Source organism: Cyrtonyx montezumae, unplaced genomic scaffold, assembly GCF_038088225.1.
Source record: "Cyrtonyx montezumae isolate F1298 unplaced genomic scaffold, pur_monq_1.0 scaffold_2, whole genome shotgun sequence".
Classification (NCBI taxonomy): Eukaryota; Metazoa; Chordata; class Aves; order Galliformes; family Odontophoridae; genus Cyrtonyx; species Cyrtonyx montezumae.
The window spans coordinates 38,243,297-38,264,372 of record NW_027071936.1 but is presented as its reverse complement, the minus strand read 5'-3'; the positions used below and the strand labels follow the sequence as shown (position 1 = coordinate 38,264,372).

General features: G+C 37.0%; 1 protein-coding gene across 4 annotated transcripts in view; it reads right to left on the bottom strand.

The window, feature by feature from the left end:
• Nucleotides 1-21,076, bottom strand: part of RAP1GDS1 (Rap1 GTPase-GDP dissociation stimulator 1) — an 87,499-nt gene that overhangs the window by 12,484 nt on the left and 53,939 nt on the right. For 3 of the 4 annotated variants that reach the window (XM_065736910.1, XM_065736911.1, XM_065736913.1), the window contains 3 exons: nt 12,664-12,810; nt 4,994-5,122; nt 2,527-2,652 (listed from right to left, as the gene is read on the bottom strand). In XM_065736910.1, the coding sequence (XP_065592982.1) occupies nt 2,527-2,652; nt 4,994-5,122; nt 12,664-12,810 (402 nt within the window). The remainder of the gene's footprint in view (nt 1-2,526; nt 2,653-4,993; nt 5,123-12,663; nt 12,811-21,076) is intronic. The other variant, XM_065736912.1, reaches the window with a different exon arrangement.

Sequence of the window (21,076 nt, the reverse complement as noted above, 5' to 3'; positions counted from 1 at the left end):
GGAGGTGTTCAAGGAAGACTTAGATATGTTGAGAAACGTAGTTTAGAGAGAACTGTTGGTGATAGGTGGATGGCTGGACTGGATGATCTTGTATGTCTTTTCCAACCTTGGTGATTCTATGATAATTCATCTTGTAGATGTGCACCCCTAGCTCTGGACTGTGCTTAGATCACATGTATGCACCATGAAGCAGTGTGGAGCTGCTCTTCTCAGAAATGAGCAAACTTCATTGTAGAAATTATCTGACACCTTGGTCCACGCACAGCATGCTCCTAAGGGGTGGGCTCTCCAAAGAATTTGGACTGAGTTGCAGAACAAACCTAGGATACATCTTCTGTTTTGAGTACAGAAGAACCACTGACTTCACTGAGCCATGCAAATATAAAATATAGATTTTTTAAAATGAAATTTCAGAGCGAGTAATGACCCATTTCTTTCAGTTGAGCCCAGATTTCTGTCATCTGTTCAAAGGGCTTCGGGAGTACAGAAAGGCCAAATCCAGCAGGCTGAGTTAGGATAGAAATTTGTTGTGATCAAAGAAAAGCTGCAAACTGCTGAGGCAAGCTCATTTCTTAGTTATTAGAAATGAGGCTCAACAGAGAAGGTGATGAATGGGTTGTTTAGGAAGCGATATTGGATTTTGAAGCAATAATTTTTCTGTCTCTAAAACACAATATCTAACACAATTTTTTTCCTGTGAATTTAGAGCTGGATATCTCCTTTACACACACAAATTCCCTTCCTGTTAAGTTGGAATGGCAAATCACTTGATGCTGTCTCCTCTTTTTGTTATGTGAAAATGATTCCATTAGTTTTGCACCCTGACTTCAGAGAGCACAGTCTCAAAGGTCTGCAGAAATGTAAGAAATAGATATTCATTTGGACGTTTTCTGCATTAGATGGTGTAAGGAGCTTAGCCCAAGCTAAAATATTTTTGAAGACCAAAGCTGTGAAAGTATTTTTTTTTTTCAATATACTTTACCAGCAACTGTTGAGTGAGGAAAAATGTCCCACTTCTCTGGTGAAGGATGTGCCTGATCCTGACCATTTACTGCTGTCACTCAGCTTTGTGCTAGAATGAAATTGTTTCTCCAAGAGCAGCTAACCTTCACATGAACTCTTTTAGGGAATGCAATATATTGAATTGGGATGAATAGGTACTTCTGCAATTAGGTACTTTAAAAAAAAAATCTAGTTATAGGATATCAGATTGCTGTGATTTGAAGCAGAAGGTGCTACACCTGTGTCCTTAAAAAAGCAAAACAAAACCCCCCAAATAGTAACACCCCTTCCCTGCACACCACCCACCCAAACAGGACAACCCTCCTCAATCTATTCTGCCATTAGTTCATCTAGATGTTTCTGCCTAATGGTTGATTGTGAATGATCTATAATCAAAGGCACCTAACTGCACAGTGAACTCATGCTCATTTAGGTACACTTTGGCTTCACAGTGGAAGAGTTCGGTTGACTGCTTCATAGTGCAAGCAGCTGAATTACGTTCAGCAGCAGTAAACCTATGAAATTTACAGTGACTGTAAAACAGAAAAATTAAATATTTAAAATTAAATACGTCAAAGTCACAGAATGTTAGACCTATTCTGTATCACTCTTCAAAGTTGGAACTATTTAGAGCTGCTTCTTATACTTATACAATAAATGAATATATTTAGGCAAAATGTACATTTTCAGAACTGAAAAAGTGAATCCTGTTTTATATATAACTTGCAATAAAAGACAAAGGAACTGCCAAAAACAGGCATTATCACATCTTTAAACTGAAGTCAAAATGTGTGTTGATTTATACTGAAAAGAGTAGGATGAAACTTAAATCTTCTGAGTCTACCATTACCTTCTAAGAATTTATTCAATTTCAGCAAGCTTTAATGCTGAGGCTATGAGAAGAAGGTATAGAACCATCAAATACTGTTCTATCTTTCATACCCTGAACTGCTTTCTAGACCAGCTCCACAGGTTAACTGATGATTTGGTTTCCCTTAAGGGCAAGCAGAAGGTTATACAAACCCCTGTGAGTCTTTCCAGGGGAACATACTGGAGGGATGGTCCTGCACACGTCACTATCATTCACTGCTTAAGCCAGGCTATAAACTTCAGTCACCTGGGGCTGATGATAATGTATTTCACCCAACACCAAGCTCAGTGTAAATGATTTCCCAATGAAAAGTAAGCAGAGAACGTCCTCCTAGGTCTGCAATTAACATGTCCCTTGCAAAAAATATTTCCATAGGAAATATAACATACTCATACAGAATGAATCAGAGGTGGAATCAGCATCAGCAATTTGTAGGTCCCTGTAATATGCTCAGACTATTAAAACATTCACTCCATCTGAAGCTGTCATCACACAGATCAACCCTGGGGACTGCTGAACAAGGCAGCCAATTGCTCTGCTGTCAATTGCCCTGAGAGAGACAAACATATACATTCCTTTTTTTTTTTCTTTTTTTTTATTCTTTTTTCTTTATAATGAAAAATACTGTTAGAGAAAAAAAATCAAATGCTCACCGTTTTCTGCTAGGGGAGCCAGAACTTCAAAGATCATCTCTTTTTTATCATGCTCTATTTGCTTCTTGAACAGTTTCACAAGCTCTTCAGCAATGTTTGTGTAGGCAAACTGCTCTTTACTCGACTCTGCAAAGCAAAACTTCCATATCAAGTAAACAGACTAAACCAAAACCTAGGACAATTGTTTTTTTCTCTTTTTACCAGGTTTACTCAGTGAGATGACTAATATGGCACTTCACAGGCAAGAACAATAGAGTCGTGTTTGTCACAAAATGGAAAGAAATAGTCTAATGCTTCAAAGCAAATGTACTGACTTCAGTTATGAATAAGGCTGCTCAAAAAGATCTGTGTGCATGATCAAGGCTGTTGGGGCTGTTTCCACCTAAGAGAATGTAAAGGTAGCTATAGAAACAGAAACATTACAAAACTAAAGATGGCATTTTATTATCCTCATCTTAAGAAGAAGACTAACAGATTATATACTGTATTTTCCCTGGGAAAGATGAAGAAGCTTACTGAAAGTTTTAGTGTTTACAGTCTTGTGACAGTGACCTTTCCTTTAAAATCTGTGCATGGCTGTTGCAAGGCTGTTTCATACTGCACAGACAGCATAATGCAGCTTTACAGCCAGGTAAGGTGGCTACAAGGAGGTTACCCATCGGATAGTGGTTCTTTTTCTGTTGTGGATTCAACAGAGGCATCTGTTTCTAATGCCTGTGTCTGATTCCTCCTAACTGGCAGTTTTACAGGGGATGCAGATGGCAGGGCTGGTGTTCTGCATTCTCCAGTTGCCACCTCCTGAGGGCCATCTGTAATTAAATCTTCCAGAACCTTTGCTAATGCTCCAGTGGATGGTTAGGGATTACTTTAACGTAGAATTGATCAAGGACTGGAGATCTAGCCCCTTTTGTGCACATCCCAATGCTGCTTCTTCTCAATATGTATGACTGCATTGCATATTCTAAGTGGATTTTTGACCTTTCTGGTATTTTAAAAACACCACCACCATTCTCTCTATTGTTTCTGGCTTTTTTTTTTTGCCCTACTTTTACACAGTTTCATATAATGCTTCTCATGGGATCTGTAGAATGCAGTTGTCTCTTTAAGTGATGAGAAATGACAACCTGACAATAAAATTCCCTGAAGTTACATGGTAAAAATAAAATGTTACGGATGCAATGTGATTGGCTAAGATATTGCTTAAGGGAGATTAAAGTATTAAAAGCTAAATTAATTTTGTGCCAATCTTAAAGAACAAGCAGCTTTTCACTGTGCAGGAACAGGAAGGCAAGCAGCTGCTTTCAGCTTCTATTCCATGTTTGTTGCTCAGATGGCCAATGCTGGCTCTTCCAAGAGAGGGAAAGAAAATGTAGTTCTCAGTATCATATTTAGCATCTTTTTGCTTTTGTTGTGTTTCAGTAGCAGTAGAATTTCTGGCAAAAGTTGTATTACACCTTTTACTTCATAGACAGAATACATTAGTGCTTATCTTGAAGATCTCTTTTGAGTGCTAATGATGAATCTTTCTGTTGTTTGATTCTTCAAACTTGCACCCTATGAATAAAGGCATTATGTGGGTGACCAGACTAGACAGGCACATAATATTCTCTCAGGCCTTGAAAACTATGAATGTAGGACAGTCTGAATAATTTCAGGCCTCCAAATAATTATAACTCACAGATATCTTTTTCATATTCTGAACTGCAGGATGTCCTTAGAAATGCAGGATGAGAATTCCAGCTGCTATACTGTTACACTCTAGAGTAAATAAATAAATAGGACTAAAATTTGACAAAATAGGTTTGTAAAAGATTAACACTAATGTAAAACACAAGTGATAAAACATAGGCCCTAACAACCTGTTGATTTATACCATGCTGAATTCCAATGAAAACTTTTTGAATTACAGGGGAGTTGGATCAAAGCATCATCACAACTTCAAATTAAATGAAGCTGCGCACAGGCTTGTTGAAAAAACACAATCTCTAGCTTGGAAGTATCACAGTATGTACATGCAAGTATGTAGCCTAGCACATGTTAAAACTCAACACCTAAAGGAACAGATTTATGAACTGTGCCTGTCTCCGTCTCACTCAGTGAATTCCATGGGTAAATATAATCCTGATAGAACTTTGTGGAGCTGCATCAGGATACAGTATTTATATTATTAATAAATAATTCACTATGAATAGCAGAGCTCAGGAAATACTGTTTAGATGATTTAAATTGTGCCTAGTTGCACTGAAGAATGTTAGCATAAAACATAAGGCAAACTAAGTACCCAAATAAATCTGAGTTACTGAAGGAAAAAGAGACAACTATGGATTTTAGAGATAAGAAGCAGAAATTGCTGGCTTTAAATTTTGAGTGTACCACTAGGAATACATTGAGGCAAGATTTCTGTTAATCATAAGAATGAACTTTAAGAAAATTAGATCTAAGTTTGAGATGAATATTGCGGACTTACCAAGTTCTGCTAAATTGCCAAAAGCAACAAGGCACATCTCTGTCAGAGCTGCATTTTGGCAATGAATACCCAACAATTTCACTAATGTAGGAATGACACCCATATTGATAAGCTGTGATTGCAGGGTATCTATGTAAAAAGAAAGCACAACAATGAGTTAGTATTTGTGTTTGTAGTACTGCTATTTAAATCAAAATAGCATTTTTCACACAAAGCAACTTCTAGATTAAGCAGCATTAAAATGGCTGTCTCCTCTACTATTCTGTACTAGGATTTGGTCCAGCTATGGAATATGGACTCAGACTTCCCCTTTCCCCTGGTGGGATATGTTCCCGTAATTATTCCCTCCTGCTCTGGTGGTAAGGTATAGTGAACTATGCAGCTACTGGTAATTTTGTGGCTCCTAATATAGTTGGGTTTGATTCTTAGCTGACTGAGACTAGCTGAGTGAAATAAAACAAAACTACGTCAGTGAAAATCTTATTTATCTGAGAGCATGGTTCTATAAACTGTTTTCCCTTAAAGATAAAAACTGGAAAATTAAAATAGAATGAATATAAACTGGCACTGAAACAAACATGAGAAGTTTTATAAACATAGGAAGTCACAATGTAGATTATGAGGAGCTTGAGAAAAAAGAAAGTTTAATAAAGACAAAAAATGGAAGATCTAAGAAAAGTCCTTAGAAGCCATTCTGATAATTTCTTGCATAGAATGAAAGTTTATAGTATTTACAAGTAAGAAAGTTATTGCTCCTAGATGTCTGCAAATAGAAAGATGCTTTGATGGTTAGGCAGAAACATGATTGTTTTTAAGGATTATTTATAACCATATTTTATCTTGAGCATTACCTATAACACAGCAAAGAAGAAAAACATTGTTTCACAGTTGAATAGAATGAAGCAGACATGAACACGTCAGATGTTTAGTAGCTTTCTAAGCATCTCTTTTCCTTTATTTCTAATCACTTCAACTACATTTTAACGTTAAGACAGTGATCCAAAGACTAGTGAATTCAGCAGAATTCTATTTCTTCGTCTAGCTTTGGATCAAGCCCTACAGGGGAGGAATTTTTTTGTTTTTTGTTTTCCTGAGCAGCTGAAACCAGTTGGAGCGGAATCAGAGCCATAGAAACTTCAGATTTTTAAAGGAAGATAAAAACATGTTACAGGTGAAGTCTAGCAGACTTAGTATCATCTTATGTGCTCAGGAACCTCTTTATCTTCCAGATTCTGCCATGCATGTTTTGAAATTTTCATATAATAAAAATTATGAAAAGATTCTGGAATTTTTAGTTCATTTATATTTGGTATAAAACACTTCTTGAATAACAATCAATTTGATATACTAAATAAGTTATCATCGCAGTTATTACAGGTTATTGGGGATGAGCAGGAATTCTTATGGCTTGCTGTCTTTAATAAAACTGTATTACTTACCAGTAACTGAATTTCTCTTTCTTTCTTTTTTTTTTTTTTTTTTAGGGGTTGGTGTTACTTCTTCCATAGATTTATGGTCTTTAGAGAAATTTATGAGATCACCATCTGAGACATCAAAGAGCTGTTGAAGTTGTCAAATTTCAGGTAAGTACAAATTGCACTAGCGCATGCATTGAATGCCATTTTACCTCCAGCAGATGTGTGAGTCACTACAACACCTCCTATTTTGTTCCATACTGACTGTAAAAGTCTAACTCTTAAAAAAAAAAAACAAAACTGGGAGGGGGAACTGAAATGGTTGTGTGGACAAAACTCAAGTTACTGGTAAATAATCTGTTTTTTTTTCCTTGATTTTTGACTGTCCCTTGCAGATGCTTAAAAATTGTAAAGGAAAAATGGTAGTCACGGAGAGCAGGAGAACAAAGACACAAACCACAAATGCCATAGAAAATTGTTTGGAAAATTATGTTGCTTCATTACTAGGCTATACTTCAATCTCTTTGAGTAATCTCTACAGGCTTCATAATTGGCAATGTGTTCTGACATCAGAAACATGAACTCTGTATTTTGAGTAGTTGTTTTTTTCTGCTTTTTTTTTTTTAACACAATAGATACAAAAAAAATCTAAATGGCAAAAAACATATGGGAAGGAGGGAAATCGTATCCATCCTTGAAAGGAAAAAGAAATCTTAAGAGCCAGATGGAAGGGTGTGTTGTTTACAAGAGCATGGAGTGCACTGGTTTAAGGGATTCCAGATCTCCTAATGAGGAAAAAAGGAAAAGGAAAATACTTGAAGGAATGATTGTACTAGGTCAAAAGTCACATGTATCTGACTCCATGACAGCTTTTTTCCCTGGTGTGGAAGGATAGCACCTGAACAGCCTACAGTGTAGGAAAGCGTTAAAAGGAATTGCTGATATGGTAATATCTGGGCAGAATGTCAATGCCTTACCACAGTAAGCAGGAGGATACACTTTCTCCTCACAAAGTCAGGACAGCCTCATGAGTCACAAAGCTGCACGGGAGGCAAAACCCAGAATAACTGCATAACCTCAACCCTCCACTGCATGAAGTGCTAGGGCCCTACTAGAGCAGGAGGCAACCTCAGGGGAAACATGCATCTGTCCTACAAGCAGCTGTCTGATGTAGGGCTGAACTAAAGCTCAAGGCCAGGCAACATCACGTCTCAGGATGAAACAGCATTTCTATCAGCTTCCTAAGCAGAGTTGGATGCATGCTGAAGAGGAAGCGTGAAAACCTGAATGCCTCTTCAGAATTTGACTTAAAAGCCAGAAAAGAAACTCTCTCATTACACAGCTATCAAATATTGCATTGGAAAAATGCCTGTGTTCTTTCAGGGCTGAAAAGCACTGATAGTGATGCTGCACAGATGCATATACAGGTAGATAAAAGGCAATCAATACATGCGCCAGCACAAATAGTTACCTACCTAAAACTTGAATTTCAATGGCTCCATGTCCTTCGGTGACACACATGGAAACTCCAAAGAGTAAGATCTGAGGAGAATATCCCAAATTGAGAACTTTACTGGGGGCATTTGAATTCAAAATGCTGATTTAGGCTACTGCTTGATGTTGGAAAAAATTTCAGAAAACATCCAGTAATTGTTTTTCATTACTAACAGTGATTATATCACTAAAGGAAAATCTGTTTTCTACAGACAGGTGGCATAATTTGATAACCTACAAAAACCTGCTTGCTATTATCACGTCTATTTAAGTAATTGTATAGCAAATTATATCACTATCTTAAAAAAACCATACTTTTAATTTGCTTTTACAAGATTTAGGTTACTTTGCATTTAAAGTATATTTAGGTCTTGAAAGCACTCTATACGTTTTTAGCAGCGATGAAATGAAACAAAAACCATGGCAAGCATGAAAATTAGCAAAGGTAAGTCTTAGAAAAAGCATTGCTGAAATAATACTGCCATTAGACCATGAATCTCCCTTTCATTCGTTATGTACTGACATAGATTCTGCAGATGATAAACAATGCAAGACAAGTCCCCAGCATTCATTCCAGTCACTGAGAGTTTTGTGATAATAGGAAAAGTTTGGCAGTTGTGTGACTTAACATCATACCTTTACATCTTAAAAAGGCACTGAATGAAAACAACAACCTAGACAGACTGAATTTTAATATGAAATGAGAAAGTAGTCTATAAACAGAATTATTTTTTCTCTCCAGTTGATTTCTTATCTATAATTTGACTACCTAATAATCCAATTGACCTAATTCTTCAATCATTTCCACGTTTCTTTAAAAACACTTTCATGGTTTGTTTTGTAAATCTCGTGAGACAATTAGCTACTTTACAGACTAATCCCCTTAACTTGTAAATAGTCTTAGCCTACAGGATTATGATAACTGCAGAATAACCATTTGTCACTAACTCTTCTACATGGCCGTTTGCACATGATTGTTAGTTGTTAGTTTTTCACTCTTCATCCAAGCCTGCTTTGCCTCTTGCTGCTAAGTCTGTCCACAGCTATTTGTAACAATATGTCTTCAGAATGGGAGAAGTACAATGCTATGCTGAACACACAAAGGTACCAAAACAGCTGTTGCATGGCTTGACAAAGAAAGAACTGTTACAGGCTTTTGCCAAGACTTGCTTTTTGACAGAATTACAGCAGGAGCAAAACCATTCATGAATGTATGGCACACTTTTCCCATTCCTAGCCATGCCTGCAACTTTGCATTTTGAGAAATAATTGAAAGCAGGTATGAGCTATTTGCATCTGACTGAATTCAGGTAGCAAAATACAATTATGATAGACAGATAATCTGTTCTGAAGACAAAGGGATGTATATCAACAAAAAATCCCTGTTTTCTAGCAATGCAATTAAAAAAATCAACTTTTGCTTTTTTTTTTTTTTTAAAGCTTAAAAGAAGTGCAAGAGATGCCAAAGCCAAGTTTGTTCTGTTAACACTGTGGCACCTAATGAAATGATAAGCTACTAAGGAAGCAAAGGAAAGGACTGAGAAGCATCAGACAAAAATAATTCTAGAACATGAGCAGATGGCACAAGAACCTTATAAAGGGAATCTGAATGTTAAAGCTTAGACAACAATATTATGAATGAAGCTACAATTGCAGGACCAACACAAGATACAAGAATGCTAGATTAATTTGCTCTGTTTAGGAAAAGAAAATATTACTCAAGCTGCTCTTTAGTTGCCATTTTTATAGAATTCATGAGTGGTAAATGCCCTTTGCTAATTAAAAAATGTGAAGCACTTAAGACTGAATCTCTAATGTAAAAAAAATAAGGTAGTTAATTGTTATTAAAAATTAAGCAGTTGCTACTCTAAAAAGAAGGCAATCAAATAGTGAGATGTTTAGAATCAAAACTGTTCATATGCTCTTTGCTCATAAATTGATAAGGATTAGAAAATATTAGGGTGTTCACGGGTAATTAAATGCAACTAAACCAAATGTGCTGTAATCATCCTTGTCTGAATAGCTAGTGCAACTTCAGAGAGCGTGAGTCATTAGAGGTGGTAAAGAAATCTTCAAAGTCCGCACCTGTAACTTGGTAACATAGCACATTGAGCAGGGAAAGATGACAGAAACAGAGAAAAAACAAAAAGTGCTGTTCCAAATACTGACACGCTTTCTTCTCATACTTCCAGTATTTTTTTTTCACCTAATTGGTTTCCATAACTACAGGTAAAGCAATCTAAGACTGGGATGCAATCCCAAGCTTCTCATTCCTCAGGAAAAGTTTGACTTCTTTGTAAGTAATACAGGATTGAGCTTTTGCAAGTAAATCCTGAAAACAGCATCAGCTAATCTGTGAGTACTATTCCCTGTTGGGGCAACCTGAGTTTTCATCTTTAACAGGTCAGTGAAGAACTGCACTTACTCAGCATATTATCCAACTGATTCTGCAATACGTGGAAGTAAGTGGTTTTCTTGGGCTCATATTTGACACGGACAATTGTCTAGAAAATTTAATATGGTTGGCAGTTAGTATTTTTAGAGCAGTTCGCAACAGTTGTGCAGCTGTACTTGTGGCTCCTAAAACAAATCTGGAAAGCAGGCCAACCACCTCTCTTTCCAAGCACATGCTGCAGGTACAATCAATAAATTTTCTTCTTAAAGTTATAACCTATTATTTTTATTCTTTTTCCTTGGCAGATTATTCAGGGTTCATTTTACTGGTTGCCACAGTTGGTGGACAGATTCACAGACTACAGTGGAGCTACAAGGACATGAGTCTTACTTGACATAGCAGTGAGTCGCTATGGAAAGCCCTTACAGAGATCATCAGGTGTGCGGGGTAAAGGTGAGGGTGGGTAAGCCTGCAACATTCCTTCCTGATGTGTTAGGGACAGGGTGAAGGTCTGCACCCAGATCCAGGAGCTGGGAGTATTTTGCACTTCTGTCCCTGCTTCAGTGTCTCTGGTGACTGTTGCAGCAGTTTGTTAATTGATGTGAAATGAAAGATGTCTTTTAACAGCAGAGAACAGCTAATGCATCCTCCTGGTTGTCGCTGAATCACACAACTTCTTTATAGATTGTATCAGAATAAGCCAGCTTTCTAGATGGGATGAGTCATTTACTCCTTGTTCAAAACAGTCAAACTGTTGTTTCAGAGATTTATCTCCTAACTAGTTTACCTATGGAAGACTTGCTAAGAACTTGGGTCTCTGAGAAAAACTGATACAGGATCTCTGCATGCCACTTTGGAACTGAATCTGTCTTGAACTAACAAATATACTGGAAGCTTGTTAGTCTTAATGCAGAGGATTGTAGCAGCTTATAAGCAAGAACATCTATTTGCTCTACATATTTAAACAAATAAAGAAAATAATGGAGTTAACACTAAAAAATTTAGAAATATGTGACACAGACATCAAGCAAAACAGTTCCTGAAGACTGTATGAAATAAAGGAGCTGGACAGTTGTTATTTGCTGAATAAGGCAGAAGTACAAAACAAGAATACTATTCTTGCATATTACTAGGAAAAGAGGATAGAAAAATAATGCAAGAACAAGAGAAAGAAATGAGACGCATACAGTGGTGGGATTTGGAGGTGGAGTAGTACACTAAGAGCTGAGAGATCTGGAGAGATGGTGTAGAAAATGTGTGAGAAAAATCTATACCAGAAGAGATGATGAAGCAGATTGAAAATTCATACAATAAGGGTCAAAAAATTAAGCCTAAGGACCTTCCTGAAAAGCAGAAGAACTGGGGACACAGATCTGGGAAGTGAGTCACAGGAAGTGGTAAGTTACAATGGTAAAGAAACAGGGAATAGCTAATAAAGAAGCTATTTTTTATAAGATAAAGCACTACAAATCAGGAGGTGAGTATGACTGAAGAAACGGTATAATTAGCTAACTACATTTGCAATTTGTGCCACTGTAAGTCAGGAGAACAGCCTCTATTTAGCTTTCCTCATTTCTCCCCATTTTCTTAGAAATTCCCATTTAGAAAAACTTGGAAGTGCTGCAAAATTTGCCTTGGCATATTACCACACTTGCATGCAGAAGCAAACTAGGTACTAAAATATTAGGACATTAGTGTAGCTAATGCTGAACAGCACTTTCTTTGCTTCAGTGATCTAGGGTGTCTAACTAAAGCTACTATCTTGTTTCGTTGTCCCAGCCCCTAAACACTTCCACTTAGTGCGATAAATAACCTAATTTCATAACTGGCAGGCACAGGCTAGTGTTGGATGTACAAATAAATGATTCCCCATATGTAACATAGGTAACATATGTGGTTTTGTCTACATTTCTCAAGGAGAAAAATGGTCTAAAAAACCAGAACACTTAATCCAAATTATCAACAAAACAGTACTGCGTGCCTGGGAAAAAATGATATTAGTACTTATTTGATACTAAATGAAAATGAGGATGCAACGTAGCCTAGTTTACTTCTGCAAGACTGTTTTCTCTTCAGGTGTGTGATGCATCTGTATGTATTGCTTTTAGATAAAAGTAAATTCCAGATTATGATTTCAAAACTTTATACTATTAGAAATTGCCTCAGGAAGATACCAAGTATTTCTTGGAATGTAATTGTACTGAAACAGAGAATTGTGTATGTAAATTGAGGTGGCTGATCTTTTAAAATGATTTAGTATTAATTTCCACAATGTGAACCTACAGTAGGCTTTAATGTTTATCTTTTGGGTTTTGAACGGGGTTGTTCTCCTGGTAGACAAAAAGCAAGTTTTTGGTGTTGTTTACCATTCTCATTGCTATAGTTCATCAGCATGCCACAAAAGACAGTCAAGAGCTTCTCACTGGCTGGATCTGTTTTACTGCACAGCGACCTTATAAGGTCTACTACAATATGTGCACCACCTGCATGGTCAACTGCGTTCCTGCCCTCATCTGTAAAACAAAGAGTTACATTAAAAATAAATGAAACCAAAACCCACCACAGAGCCCCAAACATCGCAGTAATCATACAAAGCCAAGTTTTTAAACAGTGAAGTCATTTCTTCAGTGTTGTCAAATTCCTCTATTACGACACTTTATGGTCCGCTTTTATTGCAACAGAGCTGGGAAAGTGAGAACACCTACAACAAAATGGATTAACCACTTGGTGCTAATGCCTTTGTACAGATGTACACGGTATTACTGAGGCAGAGCCCCTGAAGCTGAAAAATAATATTTTGAAGATACATTGGATTTTGCCAGAGGAAGGTTCTGAGCACTTGCAAAATCTAGTACATGTATCCTGAAGGCTTTGTAGACAAGTTAAATTATTCCTGCTGTTATATGGATTGAGAAATTCAAATAAAGAATAACACGCTCCCCTGAGCAAGGGGATATGGGAAAAAATGGAAAAGCAGACCAGAGGAACCAACTCTCAGTGACAAACTCTGTTCATGAACTCATTGGTGCAGAGCGTGTTCTTCATACTTCCGTACCTGGAATTTAATACCACTATCAGATTGTTTTTCTATGGCTGAAAGAAAATTCATTCTCATCTGCAATATACTACAGTGTTCTGAAGTTTCATAAATAACACACCACAATCTTTGTATGGAACTCTTTGTACAACAAATCCAATTTGATGTATCAGTATATGAGTAAAAGAAAAATTGTCCTTTATTACAGTAATCAACTATACTGCTTCCTCTCCCAGCAGGCAATAGAAAACAGTCAATAACCTTAATTGCACGGCTTCTAAAAGCAGAGATTTCCAAGTGAGTTACAGTCTGAAGCAACTGGAAAATCTGGATGAAAACCTACACTGCTCCTCAGCCCTCCATTTCTTAATGGTTCAACTGCAGATCTCATCTTTCCTTTGCTGTTCTGCACTCTTAATGTCACTCTTCTCTCCCCATAATGGAGATGGTTGAAGGTTTAGCTATTAAGTTTTCCCAATTCTGCAACATGTGAAGTACGTATACTGAGGTTGTCTTCATTTATAATATGATCTTCCATTAAAAATTGGTCCAGGGCTCTTTAAAAAGTTTCTAAAGTTTCTTGTCAATACCATTTAAAAGGGGCATATTGCATTAGAATGTAAGGGGTATGAGAGGTATAATGCATTAATTTTATATATACATACATAAAACTTATATAAATCTAAATAAAGGTTTATAACTATAGTTTTATAATATAAATACTCTACATAATGTATACAATAGAGCAGATATATATAAACTTCTCTATAGTTATAACCATTTGTATATACAAAGAAGTACATATGTACATATAGGGACTTCAGATAATGTACTGAGTGGAGCTGGAAGAGGAAGGGAAATTCTTAGTCGATTTCAACTGTTAAGTTTATTACCACAGTAATAAGTGTTTTGCAGAGCACCCATGAAATCAGACATGTAGCAGAGGAAAAATGTCATTGCTGTGACTGTTTCCATGCCTGATCTGATCAAGACCGTAGGCAACTGTGATTCACTCCAGGTATGTACATTTCATTTTGAAAAATTAAAAGCTGGAATCTGTTTACAGTCAAACAAATTCAAGATAAGAACTTCTATGTCAAGGATAGAGTGTGAAAAATGGAGAAATATAAAAGCAATAAACCTCTCACATCCTTGATGCAATGACAGACATGGGCATAATGCTGAAATGAAATATAATTCCATATCATAATATAGTATGGCAGTATAGTTATTCCAATTAAGTGCTTATGTTTATCATAAAGAAAAAAAAGAATATAAAAAAAGAATATAAAAAAGAAAATAAAAGAAAAAAAAAAAGAAACTTTGAATAATCCAGCATACTATTTTATGCATCTTCTGGAATTTTTTTTACTGCAGATTTAATACATAATTTTGTGTTTGACTCACCTTTGAAGTCAAAATAGATGTACAAAGCAGAACTGAATCACTGATTCTTGATCTAATTGACTGTGGTCTTCAAGTTACTATGATACAATTGAAATCATCAAACTAAAACCATGATAAAATTAAGCTTGAGATAAAAATCAGTTGTCAGATTAGTTATGTCTTGGCATGGAGCATACAAAATACTTTAGTGAAGGTATAGTTTAGTGAGTTTTGAAGCAAGAGTTAAAAAAAATAAAAAAAAAGAAAAAGACCACATACCCCCCCCAAAAAACCCTAACAGTTATAAGCCAAGTTCCTTAACTGGATGATAGAATCTGACACAACTCCTCTGAAAATTATTGTGTGATAATACCTTATAACAAATGAAGATCTGAACATCCTTCTAGCTCCATTCTATATCTGGTTTGTCAGAGAAGCTTTATATCAAAACCAGCTATATCTGTACCTTTCAGTACATGGTAATCTCTCACTTCAATGTAGGAAACTTTTTTTTTTATCCTTACCATGTTTTTGTTTTGTAGAAAGATAGCAAGCTTTCACTGTACCAACAGCAAAACTGTGGTGAAAAGATTTAGCAACAGATCTCACTCTGAGAAATTATACATATAAAGTGTAATACAAATGTAAGGCAAAATTAACGACAGGATCCCGCTCGGGTAGGTGACTGGATCTAAGTGCCAGCTTTGATATAAGCATGTAAAATGGCAGACTAAATTAGAAGAGGTGCATTAATTGAGTCTCTTGCTGTATCTCTTTTGTCGCTGCATCTCTTTCCCATGCTAGGCACATCCTGTATATCTGCTTTCCTGCCCAAGACAGCTTGGTGAACAGCAGACCTGGGCTGGTGATGTAATTACAAACTCCTGGTGCTGTCTCCTTATGCCCCAGAGAATTAACTCAGCTCATTAGTGGAGGGTCACAAAGAATCCTGTACCAGGTGTAGGAGGAAAACTCGGAAGGTCCTCACTACTTGCTCCAAGCTCAGGCTATGACACTCTTATTGCATCCTCAAGCAAAAAATGTATTTCTGACTCAGAGTACTCCATGTGCTTATTACAGCCTCACTTCTTCCTGCTCTGTTGCTAGGGAACAGATTTTGCACACAAGAATACTCAACAAACTCTAAATCATTTACAGTCAAAACAAGACCACAGCGTGCTGTGTCTTGTTCTGAGTCCAACTATTACCTTGCAGTTCAGCAGCTCTATGAACTCCCACTCTTAGAATGCTTCCAGCCTCCCAGAAGCTGTGTTCAAGTTTATTCCTCTGACCTCTTTAAATAAACATTTGCTGTTCCTATGAGACCAACATTTGAACAGTTTAATGAGCATTCACATTTCTTCTTTAAAATGTTTCAGAGCTCATGAAAGGCAATGATGTTGCATTATTACTTTTTTTTTTAAGCAATCATGATACTGTTTCAAGATGCCAAAATGACTACAACCCAAAAGAGCAGAGGGATGGTTTTCTTCCTACAATGAAATGTATAGTGAGATTTATTATAGAACAAGTTGCTATTTCCCCAATGTCCTTTAGTCTAAAACAACCATTTCTAAGAATGAATGCAGTCTCTTCTTCTATCCTCACGGGATAGCTTTATGCAAAACTGAGTTTTAATATGTATTTTCAAATTACTGTGATGGCTCTCATGCCTCCTTTGCACACTTTTGTCAAATTTTGTTGTGGCCCACTCTTGTAGGATCTAAGGGATGCACAAAACAAAAGAGCAAAATTTCTGTAGTGCCTGACTAGTAGATCTTCAAAACTCAGGGGAAGGTCCCTTGCACACCTGTTGCCCCTGAATGTCACCTTGAAAGATGCAGCAAGCCAATGCAAAACCTCTCTGTGGCAGCCCTTCATTTCTCTAAGGACTCTCAACCTCTCTTCATTGAGGATTGGTTTCTTCAAGACCCATGCATGGCTCACCTCCAGGCTGGGATTATTTGTCAGAGGGGTTGTCGTATACATTAGAAATTATGGTTGTTCAGCCTTCGTTTATTGCAAAAACTGGTGCAAACATTTCTCCCATCTGATCAAATCTTTGCTTTTATACTGCAGAGTATCTTCTATGTCTGCCCTCTGTTTGTGTGATTTGTCTGCTCTTCATTCAATGACACCTAATGTAGAAAGTTTTTGCTCCAACAATGGAAGACCTTCAGGAAACATACAGAGGTATTGCCATATAGCGTGAGCGTGATAAATGATATTACAGAAACTATTTTTCCATGCACTTAATATGTTCTCAGGTATCTGACAGAGCTGCAGAAGTTTAGATGCAGTTTGTCAGTCTGAACTTGTACTCCCAGATCTCTTAATGTCATGAATTTTGAACAGCTTAAACTTGCTTTTCCATAGAAGTGTTTGCATCATTTTTCATTGAGTTTGCTTCCCCAGTTAACTAAACTCTAAAACTAACTACCATGCTCTAAAAGATAGCAAGGAAAAAAAAACAGCCCTAAACCCTACAAGTTAAAATATGAAAACAATGTAAATTATAAATGGCGTGTGAGTTATTTCTAAAACACACACCAATTGTATGATTTTTGTCACCACTGTGAGGCTATATTTCTGGAAACATAATGACATAAGGCAAAGGGCTGTGCCACATTTTGCAAATAGGTAACTCGATGCTCTTTTACCTAAACCTTAAATTAACTTTGCTGTTTTTACACCAGCCTTTCCTAATACAAAATTTAAGCTCTGCCAATCCAAGTGACATTTAAAGAAGCAGATACATGTATTTCACACAGATTGGGACAAAAAATATTTCTTATTGCTTTTCTACTAGAATACAGAACTGTGTCTTCCAAAAGAAAAGAAGTACAGTTTCAGATATCCTAAAACCTTAGGTTTGACCCAAGTTTTAATCGAGTTTTAAAACATATTGTTCCAATTCTTTCATTATCCCAAACTTTTCTTTCCATCATCTTGAACACTGGGACCACAGAAATGATCCTGGTACTGTGAAGATGCATGTAGTTACTTAAGTGTGTTACCACAGAAATGATCCTGGTACTGTGAAGATGCATGTAGTTACTTAAGTGTGTTACCTGCAGGCTCGTATACATAAGGTAGCTGCCTAAGATTCTGGTGATTATATGATAACTAGCAAAGTCAAAATTTTATTGGTATACAGAGCTGCACTGATCTATGCACTGAGGAACAGCACAACTTGTCAGTCCATGATTTGCATAAACCAAGCTGCCAAGAGAGCAACTTCTGTGACACACACACACACACACACACACACACACACACACACACACACACACACACACACAAAAGGTAACTTTTCTTTTAAGTATGTATTTTAAAATTATTTTATTCTGCAGTTGGCTGTAATGATCAAATCATTTCAATTACATACTATTCTTTTCATTGGAGTGCTTAAGTTTTATTGCACTTGGCTCTAGCATTCTTTGTGGTCAAAATATTGCTTATGATGAACCAGTCCTTTATGGAGCATGTTATTTTAATATAAGATGAATTTGCAGTAGTTCAAGGGAGGAGGGGGGAAGAGTTTGCTCTTCATGCTCTGTTTTTATTTTCCTCTTCTTTTTTTTTTTTTTAATTGGATGTGTTTATTTTTTGTTTCTTTCACTGTTCATTTATTCCTGGTGCTTAATTCTTTCACTTGAAGTCATAATTTTCTATGACATCAAACTGGTTGTTGCAGAGAAAATTATGGCTATATGTGGTGAAAAAGAGCAGCAGGAGCAGAGCTCCAAAGGAAGTAAGTCCCCACTTCTTCTTTCTCTTTGAATTAAGAAAATGGGAAGAAAATTCTGAATTTTTGGGGCAAACTCTTATTCAGCATAAACACGTTATCTACACAGATATTAGGAAAACCTTAACCACTTGTATTAACCAAGGGCTTACCATTATTTTTTTTCTATTTCAACATTTTGAAGGAGAAACTTCTAATGCAATGTTGCCATTCAATTTTAATACTTGTTTTTTTTTTAATCTTGGTTTGTATATGCTTTTAAATCAGTGGATTCTGCACTCTGTCAATTCTTTGTAGTCTACATCCCCACTGCAGAACACAGAGCAGCATTCCATTAATTTTATTTTTTAATGGAAGTAATTTCATGTAATTATATTGCACTGACTGTACTGTTTGCTGCTTTTTTCCACATCTTTTGTGCACTTGTCTACAAGCAACAGGGTATAGCAACATTGTACTTTGGTATTAATGTTTTACGACTTGAATGGTCAAATTGATTTGGGATTGCTCTGTTTGTACTGAAATTCCTTTCTATTTATTTAATTACTTCAGGAACTATATGGATGTGATTACCAGAAAGTACAATTTTTAAAATTTGCTTGTTGATTAAAATCAATCACTATAGTCTTAATTTTTTTTTCCTTTATGAAGAAAAGAATCATCCTCAATTAGCCATGCCTGCTGCAAAGAGAAATAGAACAGTCATGTAACTGGATGATCTCAAATTGCCAGCACCTGTCATTAGCTCTAACTCCAGCTTCATTGAGGGTACTGTCTCTGAAACAACTGCTAAAAGAGTAAAGAAGTGAACAGTAAGCTTGAAATGCAAACAGAAGCATTTTAATATTATATTGAAAACGTGTAGCATCAGTATTGCTGGATAAAATTGCTGCCAGTGTAACTGCTGGGTAGTGACAACTGAAGCAGTGGTGTATGGGCCCAGAGACTGCTACCAGGCACAGAAGCCTGGTTCAGTTCAGCTATTGGACTGGCAGATGAAAGATAAAACATCTACTAAAATAAACTGTCAGGTGTTCACTAACACACAACTGCTTTATTCCAGTGAATAACTTTAAAAAACGTCCTATCTAAATGAAAATCTAGTGATATTTTTAGAAGACTTACTGTATGTTAAATTTTGACTGTGCCATAGTGTGTCAGAGCTAACAAGCCTTCATCTCCCTTGGCAAGTATCATGGAATTTCAGTCAGGAGATTGGCTGAACATTTGAAGGGACAGGTAAATGTGACGGTATCACAGTGTCCCTCATGTTATACTGAGGCAATAGCCAGAGGCAAGCCACACTGAAATTCTAATATTTTTTCCCCAAAAAGTTACCTTGTTTTTCCGATTTCTCTTCTGTCAGATACAAGAAAAATCATCTATTACTAATCTAAGACAAAAGAACAAGGCTCCTTTTGTTCTAAAGTGTAATAATTTCCACTCATTAGTTCTGTTAAAAAGCAAGGAAACCAAGCAGTATGAAAGAGTTACAGCAGCTCAGCTCAAGACAGGCAAAGGCCTTCTGGGCTCAGTGCTGTGCTTCCCTCTGCCATCCAGCTCACAGCAGATTCTTCTGCTGATTTTCTAACTCCATGTAACTCCAGAGTAATTCCACTACAACCAAACAAATTACTCTAGGTTTATGAGATCGTAAGTCAGAACTACAGCCAGCCTATGCTTTTTACTTCATACAGTATGAAATACATCATGGAATCCAATTACACAATAACCCATCAAACAGTTTTTCTACACTGGTAGGTGGGCATTTATAGCATCTCATGCTATTAACAGATTAAACCTGCACACACCAATTGATTTAGATTCATTACTCCTGGGTTTTGAATGCAATGGTGTCTCTCAGCTTCTTCTGGCCAACAGTGAGGATCTGCGCAGACCAAAACCAAGTGCCAAGCAGAGACCTTCTGCTGGGTGCTGCTGCAAGGAGTTCAGCACAAAGCTGAGTATGGCATTGTGCAGGAGCAGTGCTGTCAGCTGAAAGGAGCTGTGGTTCTTCAGCAAAGCAGTCAGAGCAGCAAATTCAGTGTGTGACCCACAGGGGCTTGAAATAAGGCTGAGAAGCAAAAAGCACAACCAACTGACCAAACACGACAAAACACATTTGCAGATCTTTCTAGGCCCTGGGAAGAAAAAAACATTTCTCAGACTAGTGAGGAAACAAGTGGCCCTGGGAAAAACTGTGGAAAGTTTTGGGTCTGGGGCTAATGCTACCCTTGCCCCACAGTATGAAGCTGCAGGGAACGAGAAGATCTAGCCTTCTGAAGCAACTCCAGGTAGCAGTGATCAGCCTGTTGACAATAGGAGATGCTTCAATTTCAAGGAATGCAGCTTGGGAAAGGCCACCAAAGTGTTTTGTTTTAAAAAATATTTTATCTCATTGGCAGAAGGCAGCCCACTGATTTGACTTGAGGGCAACAAGGAACGCATAGCTACCGCAGAACAGCCCACACTCAGGAGGCCAGGTGCCAAGATGTCATTGATAAATGAACTGGACACCACCTCAGGTAACTCCTTTGCAAGGAAGTGAGTGCAGCTCTATATCATCTACTCACATTCACCCTGACTCCTCAGGCCATTCTACTAAGTG